This window comes from Hyla sarda, chromosome 6 (genome assembly GCF_029499605.1).
Source record: "Hyla sarda isolate aHylSar1 chromosome 6, aHylSar1.hap1, whole genome shotgun sequence".
Classification (NCBI taxonomy): domain Eukaryota; kingdom Metazoa; phylum Chordata; class Amphibia; order Anura; family Hylidae; genus Hyla; species Hyla sarda.
This window is the reverse complement of record NC_079194.1, coordinates 113,322,666-113,339,975: the sequence shown is the minus strand read 5'-3', so window position 1 is coordinate 113,339,975 and position 17,310 is coordinate 113,322,666. Positions and strand designations below refer to the sequence as shown.

At 45.6% G+C, this 17,310-nt stretch overlaps 1 protein-coding gene across 1 annotated transcript in view; it reads left to right on the top strand.

Annotated features, from left to right (window-relative positions):
• Nucleotides 1-1,288: 1,288 nt before the first annotated feature.
• The window catches only part of LOC130277600 (uncharacterized), a 28,830-nt gene continuing 12,808 nt past the window's right edge, over nucleotides 1,289-17,310 (top strand). Inside the window, exons 1-3 of the mRNA XM_056528303.1 lie at nucleotides 1,289-1,527; nucleotides 3,663-3,702; nucleotides 4,317-4,444. Of these exons, the coding sequence (XP_056384278.1) occupies nucleotides 3,693-3,702; nucleotides 4,317-4,444 (138 nt within the window). The 5' untranslated portion in view covers nucleotides 1,289-1,527; nucleotides 3,663-3,692. The remainder of the gene's footprint in view (nucleotides 1,528-3,662; nucleotides 3,703-4,316; nucleotides 4,445-17,310) is intronic.

Sequence of the window (17,310 nt, the reverse complement as noted above, 5' to 3'; positions counted from 1 at the left end):
ACAAATTCTCGAAAGAATGTTTCCAGCATCCTGTAGAAGGTACGCCACCAAGAATGAAGGCAGTTCTGAAGGCAATCTAATTTGGGTCCAATCCGGTACTAGAAAGGTGTCCCTAAAAAAGTTGCCAGTGAGGGTATACAGTGGTCCCTCAACATACGATGGTAATCCATTCCAAACGGACCATCGTTTGTTGAAACCATCACATGTTGAGTGATCCGTGCAATGTAAATTATAGGACAGTGGTCTACAACCTGTGGACCTCCAGATGTTGCAAAGCTACAACACCCAGCATGCCCGGACAGCCAACGGCTGTCAGGGCATGCTGGGAGTTGTAGTTTTGCAACAACTGGAGGTCCGCAGGTTGAAGACCACTGGTATTGGAGGTTATACTCACCTGTCCCCGCCGCTCCGGACCGTCACCACTCGTCACCGCTGCCCTGGATGTCGCCCTCCATCGCTGTTGCCGCGTCCCCGAGGTGTCCCCGATGTGTCCCCGATGCTCCGGCAAGGCCTCTGCTTCCCCAGCATCCTCGCTCTCACGTCGCCGCCATCACATCGCTACGCACGCCGCTCCTATTGGATGACGGGACAGTGTGCGCAGCGACATGATGACGACGATGGAGAGCGCCGGCGATGAAGAGGATCCTGAAGAGGACGCTCCGGAGCCCCGAGGACAGGTAAGTGACCATCACCGGAGCACACGGGGCACCGTAAACGGCTATCCGGCGGCAGCTGAAGAAGTCTGCACTGCCGAATAGCCGTTTATGCGATGGCCTCGACATAGAAAAGCATTGTATGTTGAAATGATCATATGTCGGGGCCATCATAGGTCGGGGGGGGTCACTGTATATGTCAGCTTTACACAATGCGGGATCAGACTGCACAGAATTTGCTTATAGTCGTACCATGGAGACACATGCATAGCAGCTGTATACACAACATAGTGGTAACTTTTTATTCCACGTTATTTGTAAAGTTGCTTAATTTGTTACTTTAGGATTTAGAGCAATAAAACAGTTGCAAAAGTGTACACGCCCTTTAAGACTGTAGAACAAAAGTAAATTATACCTCTGGAGTAATCGGCTTGCCGCTTTCCCTTTATTCACTGCCAGCAGGTTTAACCCTTTACAGACAGTTCCCACCATCACTACCAAATTGCAGGCTTTACGGACACAGAAGGCTATGCTAGTATTAGGCCAGGCAACACTGTGGAGTATAATTTGAATAAATTAATCTGCATTCCTTGGCATCAGAGTCCCCTCTGTGGGAGTCCCCGCAGCAGCAGACATGTTGTAGACTGTCACTTGGTGGGGCTCTATTGTCACTTGGTCTCCAGGAGAAGCAGATCACGTGATGCAAACATTCAAGCTACAATAAACTCACAAAGGAGCGAGCAGAGAGGGAGGAGGGAAGATACAGTCACAGAAAGTAACTCTTTAATCCCACTTACAGTGATCCGCCATCATACGCTTATGAGCAGTCAACATTACCTGCTCTAAGTGGAGTCCACATTACCGGGGACACAAGGTGAGCTCCGTCTGGGTGTCAATTTTAATATGGGCCATACAAGCGGTTCTGCAGCATCCGAAGGTTTATTCTGAACCAACAGGGGAAGATTCATCAATAGTGTCAACTAATATAGAAGTAAATGAAAATGGTGCAAAATATATAAAATTGGCGAATATACACATATAGATACACACACACTATTATTTCCCAGCAAAAGATAAATCTGGCACATTTTACAATTACATTCATTTACTATGCTTTTAAAACAGTATTTCTTTTTAAACTTTTAAAGTTCTTTTACATAATATCTAGACCAGATTGGGAAACACTGGTCTAGACATAATAATCCAAGGCATGACACAAACTGCAATCGGCTTAGTAAATATAGTCTTAAGGTAAAGTTACTATGTAAACCCTGGTTAAGATTTAATTTTATTTTGTCCTAATATCTTTTTTTTTTTTTTTTTAAACCCAAGTTGTAGTTTTGTTTGTTTTTGGGAAAGCTGAGTAACCACTATTTCAGCACAGAAAAAAGTTGTCACCCAGCTTTTCCAGACTTTTGAATGACAAGTATTGTGTATCTAGGGACATTGTAAAGAAAAATGCCTATTAAAACAGTATAGAATGTGATATGTCTTACATTTTACAGTGATGTGCACAACTAAATGTGGCTGTGCTGTGGAGCCTTATCCTTAAAGGAGTTGATATACTGTGTAAAGCAGTGTTTCTCAACCAGGATGCCCCCAGCTGTTGCAAAACTACAATTCACAGCATGCCCGCGCAGCCTTTGGCATGCATGCGTGGCAACACAATCAAGTCCCCCCCTCCCATTATTCTGCACTCAGTACCCAACAATGACAAAGTTGAAGGCCCTTTGACAGTGATTACAGCCTCCTGTCTCCTTGGCTATATTGCCACAAGGTTTACACACCTGGATTTGGGGATTTTTTGCCATTGTTTTTTTCATTACCATAAGCTCTGTCAGGTTGGATGGGGATCGTCGGTAGAAGCAATTTTTGGGTCTCTCCAGAGATGTTCCATTGGGTCAGGGCTCTGGCTGGACCACTCAAGGACATTCACATAATTGTCCCTGAGCCGTTCCTGTGTTGTTTTGGCTGTGTGCTTAGGGTCATTGTCTTGTTGATAGGTAAAGTCTGAAGTCCAGAGCACCGTGGACAATTGTGGCACTTTTTTTCCGAAACAGTTATGTAGGATTGCGTAGTAAATGTGCTTATAGCTAAAGGTTCCCTATTGTATTTCAGCAATGAAAAGGTTAAACAAGTCCTGTGTTGTTCTCAAATTTCATTAAAGGGAACACTGTTTAATCTGCAGGGAGCATGTTATAGAGCAGGAGGAGCTGAGCAGGTTTGTACCGTATATGGTTTTGTGGGAAAAGTTTTAGGATAACTTGTCATTTATTTATGTAAATATCTGTTCATTCTGGGATTAGTAGTCAATTGACAGACTTAGACACAGGTAACTGTCAATCACTGAGTAGGACCGCCCACATGACTACTTAGCCCAGAATGAGCAGAGTTTTACGTGAATAAATTACAAGTTATTCTGGAACTTTTCCCACAAAACTATATATCAATCTGCTCAGCTCCTCCTGCTCTATAACGTGATTCCTGCAGATTGGACGGTTTCCAATGTGACAGGTTCCAGGCCCAGGGAATATCAGGGATTTCTGTATGTTTTGTGCCTGCAGCCTTCACTCCTGTCTCATGCGGATTTAGCAGGTACAAGTCACTGCTTGTCGGTGACATTTACTAACAGACAGACGCCAGACTATTTAAGGAACCACGGCACAGCCGCTGGCCATTAGCCACCAGTCCTTCTAATGATGCTGGGGTCCCAGCAAAACGTCAAGGAACTGGCTATCTAGAACTTTTTAAACAGCAGCTGATATAGTTAGCTTTTAAATCCAAACCAAACTGTCTGCCCCTGAATGGCCTTTTCAATATCAGTGCACATTCAATCTAGTAAGCAGCAGTGACATGCATCAGCGATAATAGGAGTATACTAAAGCTGTGTTTTTAATCTGAGGTGTGTTTTGACACTTCAAGTATTAAGTTCACATCACAGTTGTGTTTTCAATCACCATTAGGATTTTATAATAATATATTTACTAACAGTCTGCATTGTTTCTACAGGAACACAGACGTCACCTGGAAGGCCACAGAATGAGCCTGAGTGAGTATTGGAAATCTGCACTCCAAGTTGGCATTTGCTGTTGTCCAACCATCCTTAGCTCTTAAAGGGGTATTCTAGCCCCAAAAATAATGAAAATGAAAAAAAAGCATACTAACCTGTCCCATTCCCCACTGCTAACCTCTGGTTCCTGCTGCAGCCAGTGATTGGTTGAGCAGGAAGTTCCTGCAGGGGCAACTCGGAACAGGAACATAGGCCGGGATCACATATGTCTGGCAACCAGCTGAGGAACCTCAGTCTAAAACTCGCCACAATTGATGACAAAAGTGCATCAGTTTTTTGGATCCGATGCCCATGCGGCACGTTTAATCGTCCAGTATCCAACTTGAGATGCCGGAAGAATGTGAACTGTTCCACTCAAATAAATGGATCTGTTATACAATCAGTTTCCTGCTGGTCCTTTTTCTACACATTTATGTGAAGGGGCCTACGAGGCAGCAGTGAGTCGTGGGGACTGGATGGATACCATAAAAAAATAAATAAATAAAGTTAAATATCAGTGGAAGCTAATGCTGCCTTTTAGAGAAAATGTTATAGATGGAGCTATAGTGCCACCTATTGATGTTCACAAAATCAGAACTGTTCCTTTCTTTCAGGAGGGGTGTCCTTACCCAGTACTCCCGTTGTCACTTTGGGGAACTTTAACACTCCTAAAAGACGATGCCAGATTACTCCCTTGTGCCTTCCAGCGGTGCCCACTGCACCCGTATCACAGTCATCTATGGTATGTATTCTTGTAAATGAATATAAAAGACTTTCCTTACCCTACATCAGTATCTACCAGCAAATGATGTGTGGAGATGCCCTTTTAGGGTCCATCTGGAGGCTGTACTTTGTATTCTTCATTGCAGCCTATCGGTTTACATCAGAGAAGATGCTCAGTAATACTTTATTCATTTTGCCTTTTGTGCCTGTGAGTGTATATGGTGTATACACTGCACATTGGCAAGGGCAGTATCTAATTTTGGATTTTTGCGGCTGGCAACAGGAATGAGTATGTTGGGCTGGAAGCCACATGGGTTGATGCAGGGACAGGCATAGGTCTTGGAGGAGTCTAGTGCTGGAGGAAGTTCCTGGTGACTACTACACTGAGTAGTGAGGGCCTTAGGTGTTAATAAGCTTGAGTCTGTTACCAATCAGGCATTATGTGGTCAGCCCATGAAAGATGTCAGTGAAAAGTTCCTTTGGACTGTGTAAAAAGACTATACATACACTGTACAGCAATCATACCTCCATTATACATACACTGTGACTGTACAGCAATCATACATCCAATCCATTAATAATGGATTGGATGTATGATTGCTGTACAGTCACAGACAGTGTATGTATAATGGAGGTATGATTGCTGTACAGTGTATGTATAACGGATGTATGATTGCTGTACAGTGTATGTATAATGGATGTATGATTGCTGTACAGTGTAAATATAATGGAGGTATGATTGCTGTACAGTGTATGTATAATGGAGGTATGATTGCTGTACAGTGTATGTATAATGAACGTATGATTGCTGTACAGTGTATGTATAATGGAGGTATGCTTGCTGTACAGTGTATGTATAATGGCGGTATGATTGCTGTACAGTGTATGTATAATGGAGGTATGCTTGCTGTACAGTGTATGTATAATGGTGGTATGCTTGCTGTACAGTGTATGTATAATGGAGGTATGATTGCTGTACAGTGTATGTATAATGGAGGTATGATTGCTGTACAGTGTATGTATAATGGAGGTATGATTGCTGTACAGTGTATGTATAATGGAGGTATGATTGCTGTACAGTGTATGTATAATGGAGGTATGATTGCTGTACAGTGTATGTATAATGGAGGTATGATTGCTGTACAGTGTATGTATAATGGAGGTATGATTGCTGTACAGTGTATGTATAATGGAGGTATGATTGCTGTACAGTGTATGTATAATGGAGGTATGATTGCTGTACAGTGTATGTATAATGGAGGTATGATTGCTGTACAGTGTATGTATAATGGAGGTATGCTTGCTGTACAGTGTATGTATAATGGATGTATGATTGCTGTACAGTGTATGTATAATGGAGGTATGATTGCTGTACAGTGTATGTATAATGGTGGTATGCTTGCTGTACAGTGTATGTATAATGGAGGTATGCTTGCTGTACAGTGTATGTATAATGGAGGTATGCTTGCTGTACAGTGTATGTATAATGGAGGTATGCTTGCTGTACAGTGTATGTATAATGGTGGTATGCTTGCTGTACAGTGTATGTATAATGGATGTATGATTGCTGTACAGTGTATGTATAATGGATGTATGATTGCTGTACAGTGTATGTATAATGGATGTATGATTGCTGTACAGTGTATGTATAATGGATGTATGATTGCTGTACAGTGTATGTATAATGGAGGTATGATTGCTGTACAGTGTATGTATAATGGAGGTATGATTGCTGTACAGTGTATGTATAATGGAGGTATGATTGCTGTACAGTGTATGTATAATGGAGGTATGATTGCTGTACAGTGTATGTATAATGGTGGTATGCTTGCTGTACAGTGTATGTATAATGGATGTATGATTGCTGTACAGTGTATGTATAATGGAGGTATGATTGCTGTACAGTGTATGTATAATGGTGGTATGCTTGCTGTACAGTGTATGTATAATGGAGGTATGATTGCTGTACAGTGTATGTATAATGGAGGTATGATTGCTGTACAGTGTATGTATAATGGATGTATGATTGCTGTACAGTGTATGTATAATGGAGGTATGATTGCTGTACAGTGTATGTATAATGGAGGTATGATTGCTGTACAGTGTATGTATAATGGAGGTATGATTGCTGTACAGTGTATGTATAATGGAGGTATGATTGCTGTACAGTGTATGTATAATGGAGGTATGATTGCTGTACAGTGTATGTATAATGGAGGTATGATTGCTGTACAGTGTATGTATAATGGAGGTATGCTTGCTGTACAGTGTATGTATAATGGATGTATGATTGCTGTACAGTGTATGTATAATGGAGGTATGATTGCTGTACAGTATATGTATAATGGTGGTATGCTTGCTGTACAGTGTATGTATAATGGAGGTATGCTTGCTGTACAGTGTATGTATAATGGAGGTATGCTTGCTGTACAGTGTATGTATAATGGAGGTATGCTTGCTGTACAGTGTATGTATAATGGTGGTATGCTTGCTGTACAGTGTATGTATAATGGATGTATGATTGCTGTACAGTGTATGTATAATGGATGTATGATTGCTGTACAGTGTATGTATAATGGATGTATGATTGCTGTACAGTGTATGTATAATGGTGGTATGCTTGCTGTACAGTGTATGTATAATGGTGGTATGCTTGCTGTACAGTGTATGTATAATGGATGTATGATTGCTGTACAGTGTATGTATAATGGAGGTATGATTGCTGTACAGTGTATGTATAATGGAGGTATGATTGCTGTACAGTGTATGTATAATGGAGGTATGATTGCTGTACAGTGTATGTATAATGGAGGTATGATTGCTGTACAGTGTATGTATAATGGTGGTATGCTTGCTGTACAGTGTATGTATAATGGATGTATGATTGCTGTACAGTGTATGTATAATGGAGGTATGATTGCTGTACAGTGTATGTATAATGGTGGTATGCTTGCTGTACAGTGTATGTATAATGGAGGTATGATTGCTGTACAGTGTATGTATAATGGAGGTATGATTGCTGTACAGTGTATGTATAATGGAGGTATGATTGCTGTACAGTGTATGTATAATGGAGGTATGATTGCTGTACAGTGTATGTATAATGGAGGTATGATTGCTGTACAGTGTATGTATAATGGAGGTATGATTGCTGTACAGTGTATGTATAATGGAGGTATGATTGCTGTACAGTGTATGTATAATGGAGGTATGCTTGCTGTACAGTGTATGTATAATGGATGTATGATTGCTGTACAGTGTATGTATAATGGATGTATGATTGCTGTACAGTGTATGTATAATGGATGTATGCTTGCTGTACAGTGTATGTATAATGGAGGTATGATTGCTGTACAGTGTATGTATAATGGAGGTATGATTGCTGTACAGTGTATGTATAATGGATGTATGATTGCTGTACAGTGTATGTATAATGGTGGTATGCTTGCTGTACAGTGTATGTATAATGGATGTATGATTGCTGTACAGTGTATGTATAATGGACAGGGCCGTCTTTAATTTTGATTGGACCCTGGGCAAGCAATTTTTTTTGGTCCCCCCGGTCCCCCACCCCCATCCCACACACACTCGGGATCAGTACAGGATCAGTAATGTAATGTATGTACACAGTGACCTCACCAGCAGAATAGTGAGTACAGCTCTGGAGTATAATACAGCATATAACTCAGGATCAGTACAGGATAAGTAATGTAATGTATGTACACAGGAACCTCACCAGCAGAATAGTGAGTACAGCTCTGGAGTATAATACAGCATATAACTCAGGATCAGTACAGGATAAGTAATGTAATGTATGTACACAGTGACCTCACCAGCAGAATAGTGAGTACAGCTCTGGAGTATAATACAGCATATAACTCAGGATCAGTACAGGATAAGTAATGTAATGTATGTACACAGTGACCCACCAGCAGAATAGTGAGTACATCTCTGGAGTATAATACAGGATATAACTCAGGATCAGTACAGGATAAGTAATGTATGTACACAGTGACCTCACCAGCAGAATAGTGAGTACAGCTCTGGAGTATAATACAGGATATAACTCAGGATCAGTACAGGATAAGTAATGTAATGTATGTACACAGTGACCTCACCAGCAGAATAGTGAGTACAGCTCTGGAGTCTGGCCACTAGAGGGAGCATCTTCCTGTTTGAGCTTCCTGTGAGCGTTTGGTGTGCTCGACCTTGAGAGTGATCCACCTCTCTCCCAGGAGCGACCTTCCTTTCCCCAGAAGGAGGGTTCGTTTCCTGGTATGAGCGAGGAGCGGAGAACCCCAACACCTGCCCCCCGAAGTAGGTCCGCGGGGGGCAGGGGGAGCCAGCGACCAGTTGCAGAGGGACCAGCATCAGGAACTGCACCAGAGGTCTCTGGGTTAAGGCGCTCTGCCAGGAGATGCAGCGATGTATCTCCAGCACCTCCTGAGCCCATGGAGATGAAGAGTAGCCGCAAGGCTGCTCCAACAAAAGGTACTACAGGTACTATGGACTGTGATACTCCTCCTGGAGCAAAGCCAAATGCCCATGGAGGTGTGGAGGAGGATTGGGCAATGCCCAGGGCCCAGGAGCCTGGAACCACCTATGGATCCCGTGTTGCAGAGATACTTCAGGGATATAAAGAAGCAAGGAGCAGCTTGTATAGGCTCCAGGAGGAGGTACAGGAGGCAAAAGCCTTAATGGAAACTGCGTCAAAACACCAGAAGGCTGAGCTGTCAGCAAGGATTAAACAGCTTAAAACCAGCATCAGCAATCTAAAGAAAAGGAAAACTTTTATTTTGGAGAACAGCGGGCCATTTAAAGAAAAGCTTCAGAATGAAGATCGCTTTGCAGAAAAGGAGAGGGAGAAGCAAAGAAAGCTGAGGGGGCTTCAGCCACGGGTGGAGGAGGAAGGAGACGTTGCGGAGGCCGATAATGTTGAGCCAAATCCACCCGGGGGTCTGCAACATCTCACCCCATACAGTGGGCTCCCTGCAGGGCAAGTGGCAATGTCATCTGGCTGCGGCCCTGGCGGTTCGGGGGATGAGAGTAGCACCAGTCACCAGGGAGGGGCGCTGATGGCCCAGATCCAGCTCCTGGAGTCCCCAGGTCGCCTCCAGGACTTCACGTTTGGACATGAGTTACCAGAGGAGGCACCTGGGGGAAGGAAAAAGAAGAAGTCAAAGAAGACCAAGCTCCAGGAGCAGGTAACATTTGTATATACCCCCCTCCCTGAGCCCCCCGGACTGGCCGCAGGGTCAGCTCACTGTGTGAACCCCATTTCTCAGCCCAGCCTGAGTTCTGCTGTGGACTCAGTGCAGGAGAGTGGGGAGAGTATGGAGTCTAGTGTGGCGGTGAGCTCCATCGCTGTTTGCAGTAACAGTGGTGGAGCAGACAGTGTATCGGCTGTGAGGTCGGACAGTGATATTTGCCCAGCGATGGGCAGTAAAGGCTCTGGCACATTGGGTTGCTCCCTAACGGGAGGGGGGGGCGATTTTGTGCCAGAGTCGGCTGCGGGAGCTCCGGTGGCTCTGAGCGTTGGCACTGCTGTTCCTTTGGAGCAGCGGTGTCGTCGTGGAGGAGCTGCCGGGGCTAAGATGTCTTCCCCTCCCAGAAAGACTGGACTTAAACCCCTATTTTGTATTGGCGCCGCTGATCCAGATCAGCGGCGCCCAGGAGCAGGAAACTCCAGTACTGATGAGGCGGAGGGTACCAATAAAAACAGGGCTGGGGCCGCTAATAAGCAGGCTAGGCAGGCTTCCCGGTCCTTGTATAAGGGACCGGTGACCTGTCCTGTGGTGGTGGCTCCAGCTCTGGTACCCAGTGATGCTGATGGTACAAAATCTGCACCAGAACACACCGGTCCAGCCAGTATGAGTGAGAAAGTTAATGTAAAAGTGAATGAAGGAGTGAATGTATCTGTTAATAATCTGTCTGGGGCTTTGAATGGTGGTTTGGGCTGTAGCACGGGTGGAGGTATGGGGGGCACATTAGCTAAAACATGTGACAATGGTTTGGGTATGGATTATGTGGAGGAGGGTGGTGAAGGGGCGCAGATTAGTGGTGGGGATGTAGGGCCTGGTCCAGTTGCACCCCCAGCGGTGGCAGCACCGGTACGCAGCTACGCAAATGTCACCGCTGGGGGGAGGGGGGCACCTTCCTCGTCCTCTGGCTCTGGGGAGAGCAGTTTGCAGCAGCGTCTCCTGGGGGCCTTAAGGAGAGGGGAGAGATCGATCAATGTAGAGGGTAGGGAGGTTGATCTATCCTTCTGGATAGAGAGACATGGTCTTTCAGCCTTCCGAGAGGAAAGAGGGGGGGATAATGTGTGGTCCCTCCCTACAGCCGGGCCAGGTGGTCTCCGTAGGAATGTGGTCCGGCTGAGATGGAGAGGCAGTGATACATGTCCTCCAAGATCTAAAGTTGTTGAGCTTCTGCTGAAGTTGGGCTTTAAGGCAGCTGACATCTACGCCTTAATACATCCTTATGGTACCCCTGAGTTTGATATCAGCTTTGTTCGGCCGGAGGGGCTTGAGCTCTTCTGGTCGAATTATGAGCTGATAAAGAACGAACCCGGCTGGCGAGACTTTGCCATTCAGGCGGTGTCTCGCCAAAATAATGTCAAGAAAGTGACCGTTTTAACCCGTAACGAATCACTCTCTTGTATTGACATCATGACGTGGCTAGGTCGGTATGGAGAGGTGGTGGAGGTCCCAAAAAAGAACAGGGATGAATATGGCATCTGGTCAGGGGCCTGGACGTTTATGGTCAAACTGAGGCGTTCAGGAAACACAGTTACCCATATACCATCTGCAACCTTCCTCGGAAGAGATCGTATCCAGATCTTCTACCAGGGTCAGCCGAAGCTCTGTCACAGATGTGGTGACCCCACACATTTTAGTGCCAATTGCACTGTGCAGAAGTGCACTCTGTGTGGTGAAATAGGTCATCTCGCTGCATCTTGTGCGGAGATTAGGTGTCACCTGTGTGGTGACTTAGGTCACCCATTCAGTCGCTGCCCTCGTTCCTTTGTCAACGCGGTTGTTGCCCCGGTGGGAGTAAGCCTTGAAGTGGATTCTGCTGGGGCGATGGCCGTCGGGGATGAAGGGGTGCAGGGGCCAGGGAAGAAAAGTAAGCAGAAGACGCCTGCCCAACTGAGGCGTCTCAAGAAGCGCCAAAGGGATAGGGAGATTCAGGACTCACAGGAGCATCAACCAACTGGGGTGACTCCTGATCCTGTCCCTGCGGCCAGTCTTACTGCTGAGGCCCTGGGGGATAGTGAACTGGATGAGGAGATTGGGAGGATCCACAAAGAGGGGGATGCCGTCTCCTCACTGTCCTCCCATGGTGAGAGCGCGGATGAGGACAGTGGGGGATGGGCAGAAACAAAGCGGGGTACTCGGAGGAATAAAAAAAGAGGAGATGTAATATCTTCTCCCACCCGCCAGATGCCAAAGGAAGGTACAACTGATCTCCCTCTGATTGGTCTCTCCAACCGGTTCCGAGCCCTCCGCGACATTTCCTCTTCGGAGGGGGAGGAGGCGGGGGGGGAGGTTCCGGATGTTGCGGTGGGGCTCACAGGAGACGCTGAGTCCTCTCTCCCTGGGGAATCTTTGTCTTCAGGGGGGGAGACTGGCCCAGAGTCAGGGGACGAGGAAAATGTATATAATGGGAAAATGGACACATCCATCTCACTAAAAAGGGGTAAACCATCATCTGATGAGGAGGGTGGTGGGGTGGATGGGAAGGATGGTGGGAAAAAGAAAGCTGTCTAACTCAATCACCCTCGATGGCGGCACCCTCTCCGTTGACTCTGGCATCCATTAATGTTGCCAGCATTAAGTCAGATACAGCTCGATTTGCGGCCTATGATTTTTTTGCCCATATTAATGCTGATATTTTATTTTTGCAGGAGACCAGGCTAACAGATATGTCATCTATCTACAAGGCTAAAAGAGAGTGGAGGAATGGGCCCTCCTACTGGTCTCTTGGGGCCGAGCCGTATAGCGGAGTGGCGGTCCTTTTTACTTCAGCGGTAGAATGCCGACGGGTTATCGAGTTAGAAATGGGGAGGTGCCTGATCTTAGATGTCCTCATGAAGGGACAAGAACTTCGCCTTATTAACATCTACGGCCCACAGTCTAAGTGGGACCGGAAGTGTCTCTTTATGAGGATCAAGCCCTATCTTTTTACAAGTCGGCAGGTGGTCTTTGGAGGGGACTTCAATGCTGTCACGAGGCCCCAAGATAGGGGAGGTTCCAGAGACAAGCTGACTTATGATAGCGTCGCCCTTAATAGCATAGCAAGTGAGGCTCGCCTGGTGGATGTCCACATCCGGTACACCCCAGGCCACGCGGGATTCACCTATCATAGGGGTAGTTGTAGGTCTAGGATAGACAGGTTTTATTTGAAGGAGGAAGCCGTCTCTTCAGCAGTATCTGTTGTTGAGGTGGAGTTCTCCGATCACTGTTTAATTTTGTTTTCTCTGAATGTCACAGAGACCCCCCGGATGGGCAGAGGCTATTGGAAGCTGAATTCGTCTCTCTTGGAAGAAGCGGAGATAAGACATTCCTTTGAGGATTTTCTTCAGAGCCAGGTACCATTGCTGGGCCTTTGTAGCAGTAAGTCAGAGTGGTGGGAGATCTTCAAGGAAAGGGTTGCGAGATTCTTCCGCCAGCTCTCGGGCCTCAGAAGCCTAAATAGGTACCGTTTGTACCAGGGCCTGAGGAAGAAACTTGAGAACCTTGTCTCGACTGGAGGTAGCCGAGAGGATATCTCCAGAGTGAAGTCCTTGCTGATGAAGTGCCAGTACGACAGACACGCATCTTTGGTTTTTGAGAGGGATTACGGGAAGTACCGCTCGCCCGACCCTTACAGAAACTGCAAGATGTCAGTGAATAGTAAAATAGTCTCAGGACTGATTGATAGTACGGGATCCTTGAAAAGGTCCAGATCAGGGATCCTGGAGGTCGTCAGATCCTTCTACTCGCACCTCTTGGGAAGGAAGGATCTAGATCGAGATAAGGTATCAGCTTTCTTGGCTGAAACCATCCCTGAACCAGGAGTAGACCCCTCTCTTGACGTTTTGACAGAGATGATCCGGGAAGAGGAAGTCAGGATGGCGATTGATGGGCTTGCCCTCAAGAAGTCACCCGGTCCGGATGGCTTAACATCTGAGTTCTACAAGACCTTTAAGGACACTTTGGTTCCCCTCTTGACTGCGGTTTTTAATGAGTGTCTATCCTCGGGCACTCTGCCAAAGACAATGAGGAGGTCAGCGCTGATCATCTTGTCAAAGGGTAAAGACCCGTCCCACATTGAGAATTGGCATCCCATAGCTCTTCTCAATGCGGACAGAAAGATTCTGGCAAAAGTGCTGTTTAACCGGCTGGTGGAGTTTGCACCCCGGCTCCTTTCGGGGGCTCAGCATTGCTCTGTTCCGGGCCGCAGTACATTTAGTGCTGTGCTCGGTGTCCGGGAGGCTGTGGAGCAGGGTAGGGCTGGCCACTGGAAGGGGTACTTGCTGTCCTTGGATCAGGCAAAAGCGTTTGATCGGGTTAACCATGAGTACCTCTGGTCTGTTCTTCTGAGATATGGCCTGCCGGGGGGGTTTGTTGATTGGCTTAAGACCTTGTATGCAGGGGCAGAGAGTTTCCCGCTTGTGAATGGTTGGATTGGTCGCTCCTTTGAGGTTGGGTCTGGTGTCCGTCAGGGTTGTCCTTTAAGCCCTTTGCTGTACGTGTTTGCAATTGATCCTTTCCTTAGGAGGATTGATTGTGGACCGTTGGCGGGGGTGAGAATGGACCTGGCGGTGCCGGATTCGGCTCTGAGGGCGGTAGCATATGCTGATGATGTCACTGTGTTTGTCTCCTCACAAGAGGAGGTCAGATGGGTGATGTCAGAGGTGGACCGCTACTCGGAGGCATCCGGGTCCAAGATCAACCAGGATACCAGGACGCCCTTCCAGAGCCCCAGGAATCTGCAAAAGTTCTTGGCATTGAATTTGGCCAAGGGGATTACCCCAAACAAAACTGGGACAGCAGGCTTAAGATCGCCGCTCAGAAGGTGGATCAGTGGAAGGGTTGGTCTTTGACCCTCCGGGAAAGGGTTAACCTGATCAAAACATTCCTGCTCCCTTTGTTGATATATCTGGGCAGTGTATGTATGTTGCCAGAACCTCTCTGGACCCGGGTCTACAGTGTGTTCTTCCAGATGTTATGGGGGAATAGACTGAACCTAGTGAAGAGGGAGGTTACTTACCGTACAAGGAGACTAGGGGGGTTGTGTATGGTCAACCCTGTGGTGTTCCTAGTGAATACCTTTCTTAAGACCAATATAGCAAACCTCTGGTCAGAGAGGGCTCCTCCGTGGGTATCCTCCTGTAGGGGATGGTTTCGGCCTTTCTTCCAGGAATGGGAGACAGGAGGGCAAGTGAAGGATCTTCGCACACCACACGGGCATCTCCCGGCTTACGCTACCCCGGTTCTGAAGGTTATTCGTCGGTGGGGTCTGGGGATGGGGGAGATTAGGACTCTGTCGAGGAAATTCCTTGACAAGAGGGTCCTGTCTTCTCATTTCCAGAGGCCATTGGCGCTCAAGGACTGCCCAAGTCGGGATCTGGAGGTGGGTTTAGAGCTTTTGAATTCTATCAGGATCCCCTTGAAGTTTTGGGACTTGACTTGGCGCTGCTTCCATGGGAAACTGTGTGTGAGGGACAATCTGAAGTGCAGGAGCTCTGATGACCGGGGATGTCCCCGCGAAGAGTGTGGAAGCATGCTGGAAAGCATGGAGCATTTTCTGCTTCATTGTCCCTTTAACACAGAGGTTTACACCAGGGTGGGCGCTTCCATTGGTTGGCCTCGGCTGGCCAGTCTCTCCTATGCGGAATGGGCCTATGGGGCATTCAGAAACCTTGGAGGCTGGGACCAGTGCACTTTATTCCTAGTCAGCTCAGTGGTCAGGTACTACACGTGGAACGCACGGTGTTTAGTGTCGACGCAGCGTAAAATCCTCCCTGTGGATGTGGTGGTTAGGAACATTCTCAGTGACCTGGTGAAGGTGCGTTCTCTGGAGTACGAGAGGCTGGGTGCTGGCAGGGCCTCTCGTCTATGGAGGGGCTCTGCCTTTAAAGTGCCTTAGCCTGTTGTCTCCCCCTGGTGGTGGGCTGATGCTGGCACATTAGTCTTTTTGTTTTGAGCAGTTGGTTTATGGTAATATAGGGCTTGCAGGCGCTGAACTTGAGCTTTAGGGGTTTGTTGTTTGGCTTATATTGTTATATGTATTTGTTATTGTATTTATTGTTGTAGTCTATTTGTATACTTATGTATTGTATATATTGTTAGTCTGTGTATATTTTATGTAATGTATATATTGTATATATTGTGTGATGCCACCTGGGGTTTGGGTTTAGTTTAGGTTGGGTGGTGGGTTAAAAAGGGGGGAGGGGGTTTGTATGGGACTTTTATATATACAGAAAATCCTGGACTGGTTCATGGACGTCTGGTAACATGTACTGGGGGCATGGGATGCGGGACCAGCTCAGGGCCCAAAAAAAAAATAAAAAAATAAAAAAAAATAAAAATAAAAAAATAAATAATAAAAAAAAATGTGGTGTTATTTTGTTTGTGTTGGTTTTATTATTTTGTATATATTATTATTGTTGTTGTTGTTATTCTTTTTGGTATATTACTGGTATTGGGTTTTTGGTATTGCAACTGGGCCAGGAAATTCACATTTAGTATTAGTGTATATAGTTTATTAGTATGGTATGGGTATTATGGGTATTATAGGAATCTGTCTTTTGTAAGTATTGTATATATTTGTTTGTGTGCAGGAATGAGTGTGGGGTGGACCGGTGTTGTATTTTATGCTATGGTGTTGGTTTTATGATCGTTATATTGATATGTTCTGTCGGATATGATATGTTTATGTTTTGTAATTTTTTTTATTGTTATGTTTGAAATTTTAATAAAAGATCTACAGGATATAACTCAGGATCAGTACAGGATAAGTAATGTAATGTAAGTACACAGTGACCTCACCAGCAGAATAGTGAGTACAGCTCTGGAGTATAATACAGGATATAACTCAGGATCAGTACAGGATACGTACTGGGGAGGGGATTATCAGATTATACATGTGAGTGGAGGATAATAATGATGGGGTGGGGGGGATTTATTATATAATGTGAGGGGGGATTTATTATATAGTGTGGGGGGGATTTATTATATAATGTGAGGGGGGATTTATTATATAGTGTGGGGGTGGGGGGGATTTATTATATAATGTGAGGGGGGATTTATTATATAGTGTGGGGTGGTGGACTTATTATATAGTGTGGGGGGGGATTTATTATATAGTGTGGGGGGGGGGATTTATTATATAATGTGGGGGTGGATTTATTATATAATGTGAGGGGGGATTTATTATATAATGTGAGGGTGGATTTATTATATAGTGTGGGGGTGGTGGGGATTTATTATATAATGTGAGGGGGGATTTATTATATAGTGTGGGGGGATTTATTATATAATGTGAGGGGGGATTTATTATATAGTGTGGGGGGATTTATTATATAATGTGAGGGGGGATTTATTATATAGTGTGGGGGTGGGGGGATTTATTATATAGTGTGGGGGGGATTTATTATATAATGTGAGGGGGGATTTATAATATAGTGTGGGGGTGGGGGGATTTATTATATAATGTGAGGGGGGATTTATTATATAATGTGAGGGGGGATTTATTATATAGTGTGGGGGGGATTTATTATATAGTGTGGGGGGGATTTATTATATAGTGTGGGGGGGGATTTATTATATAATGTGAGGGGGGATTTATTATATAGTGTGGGGTGGGGGGGATTTATTATATAATGTGAGGGGGGATTTA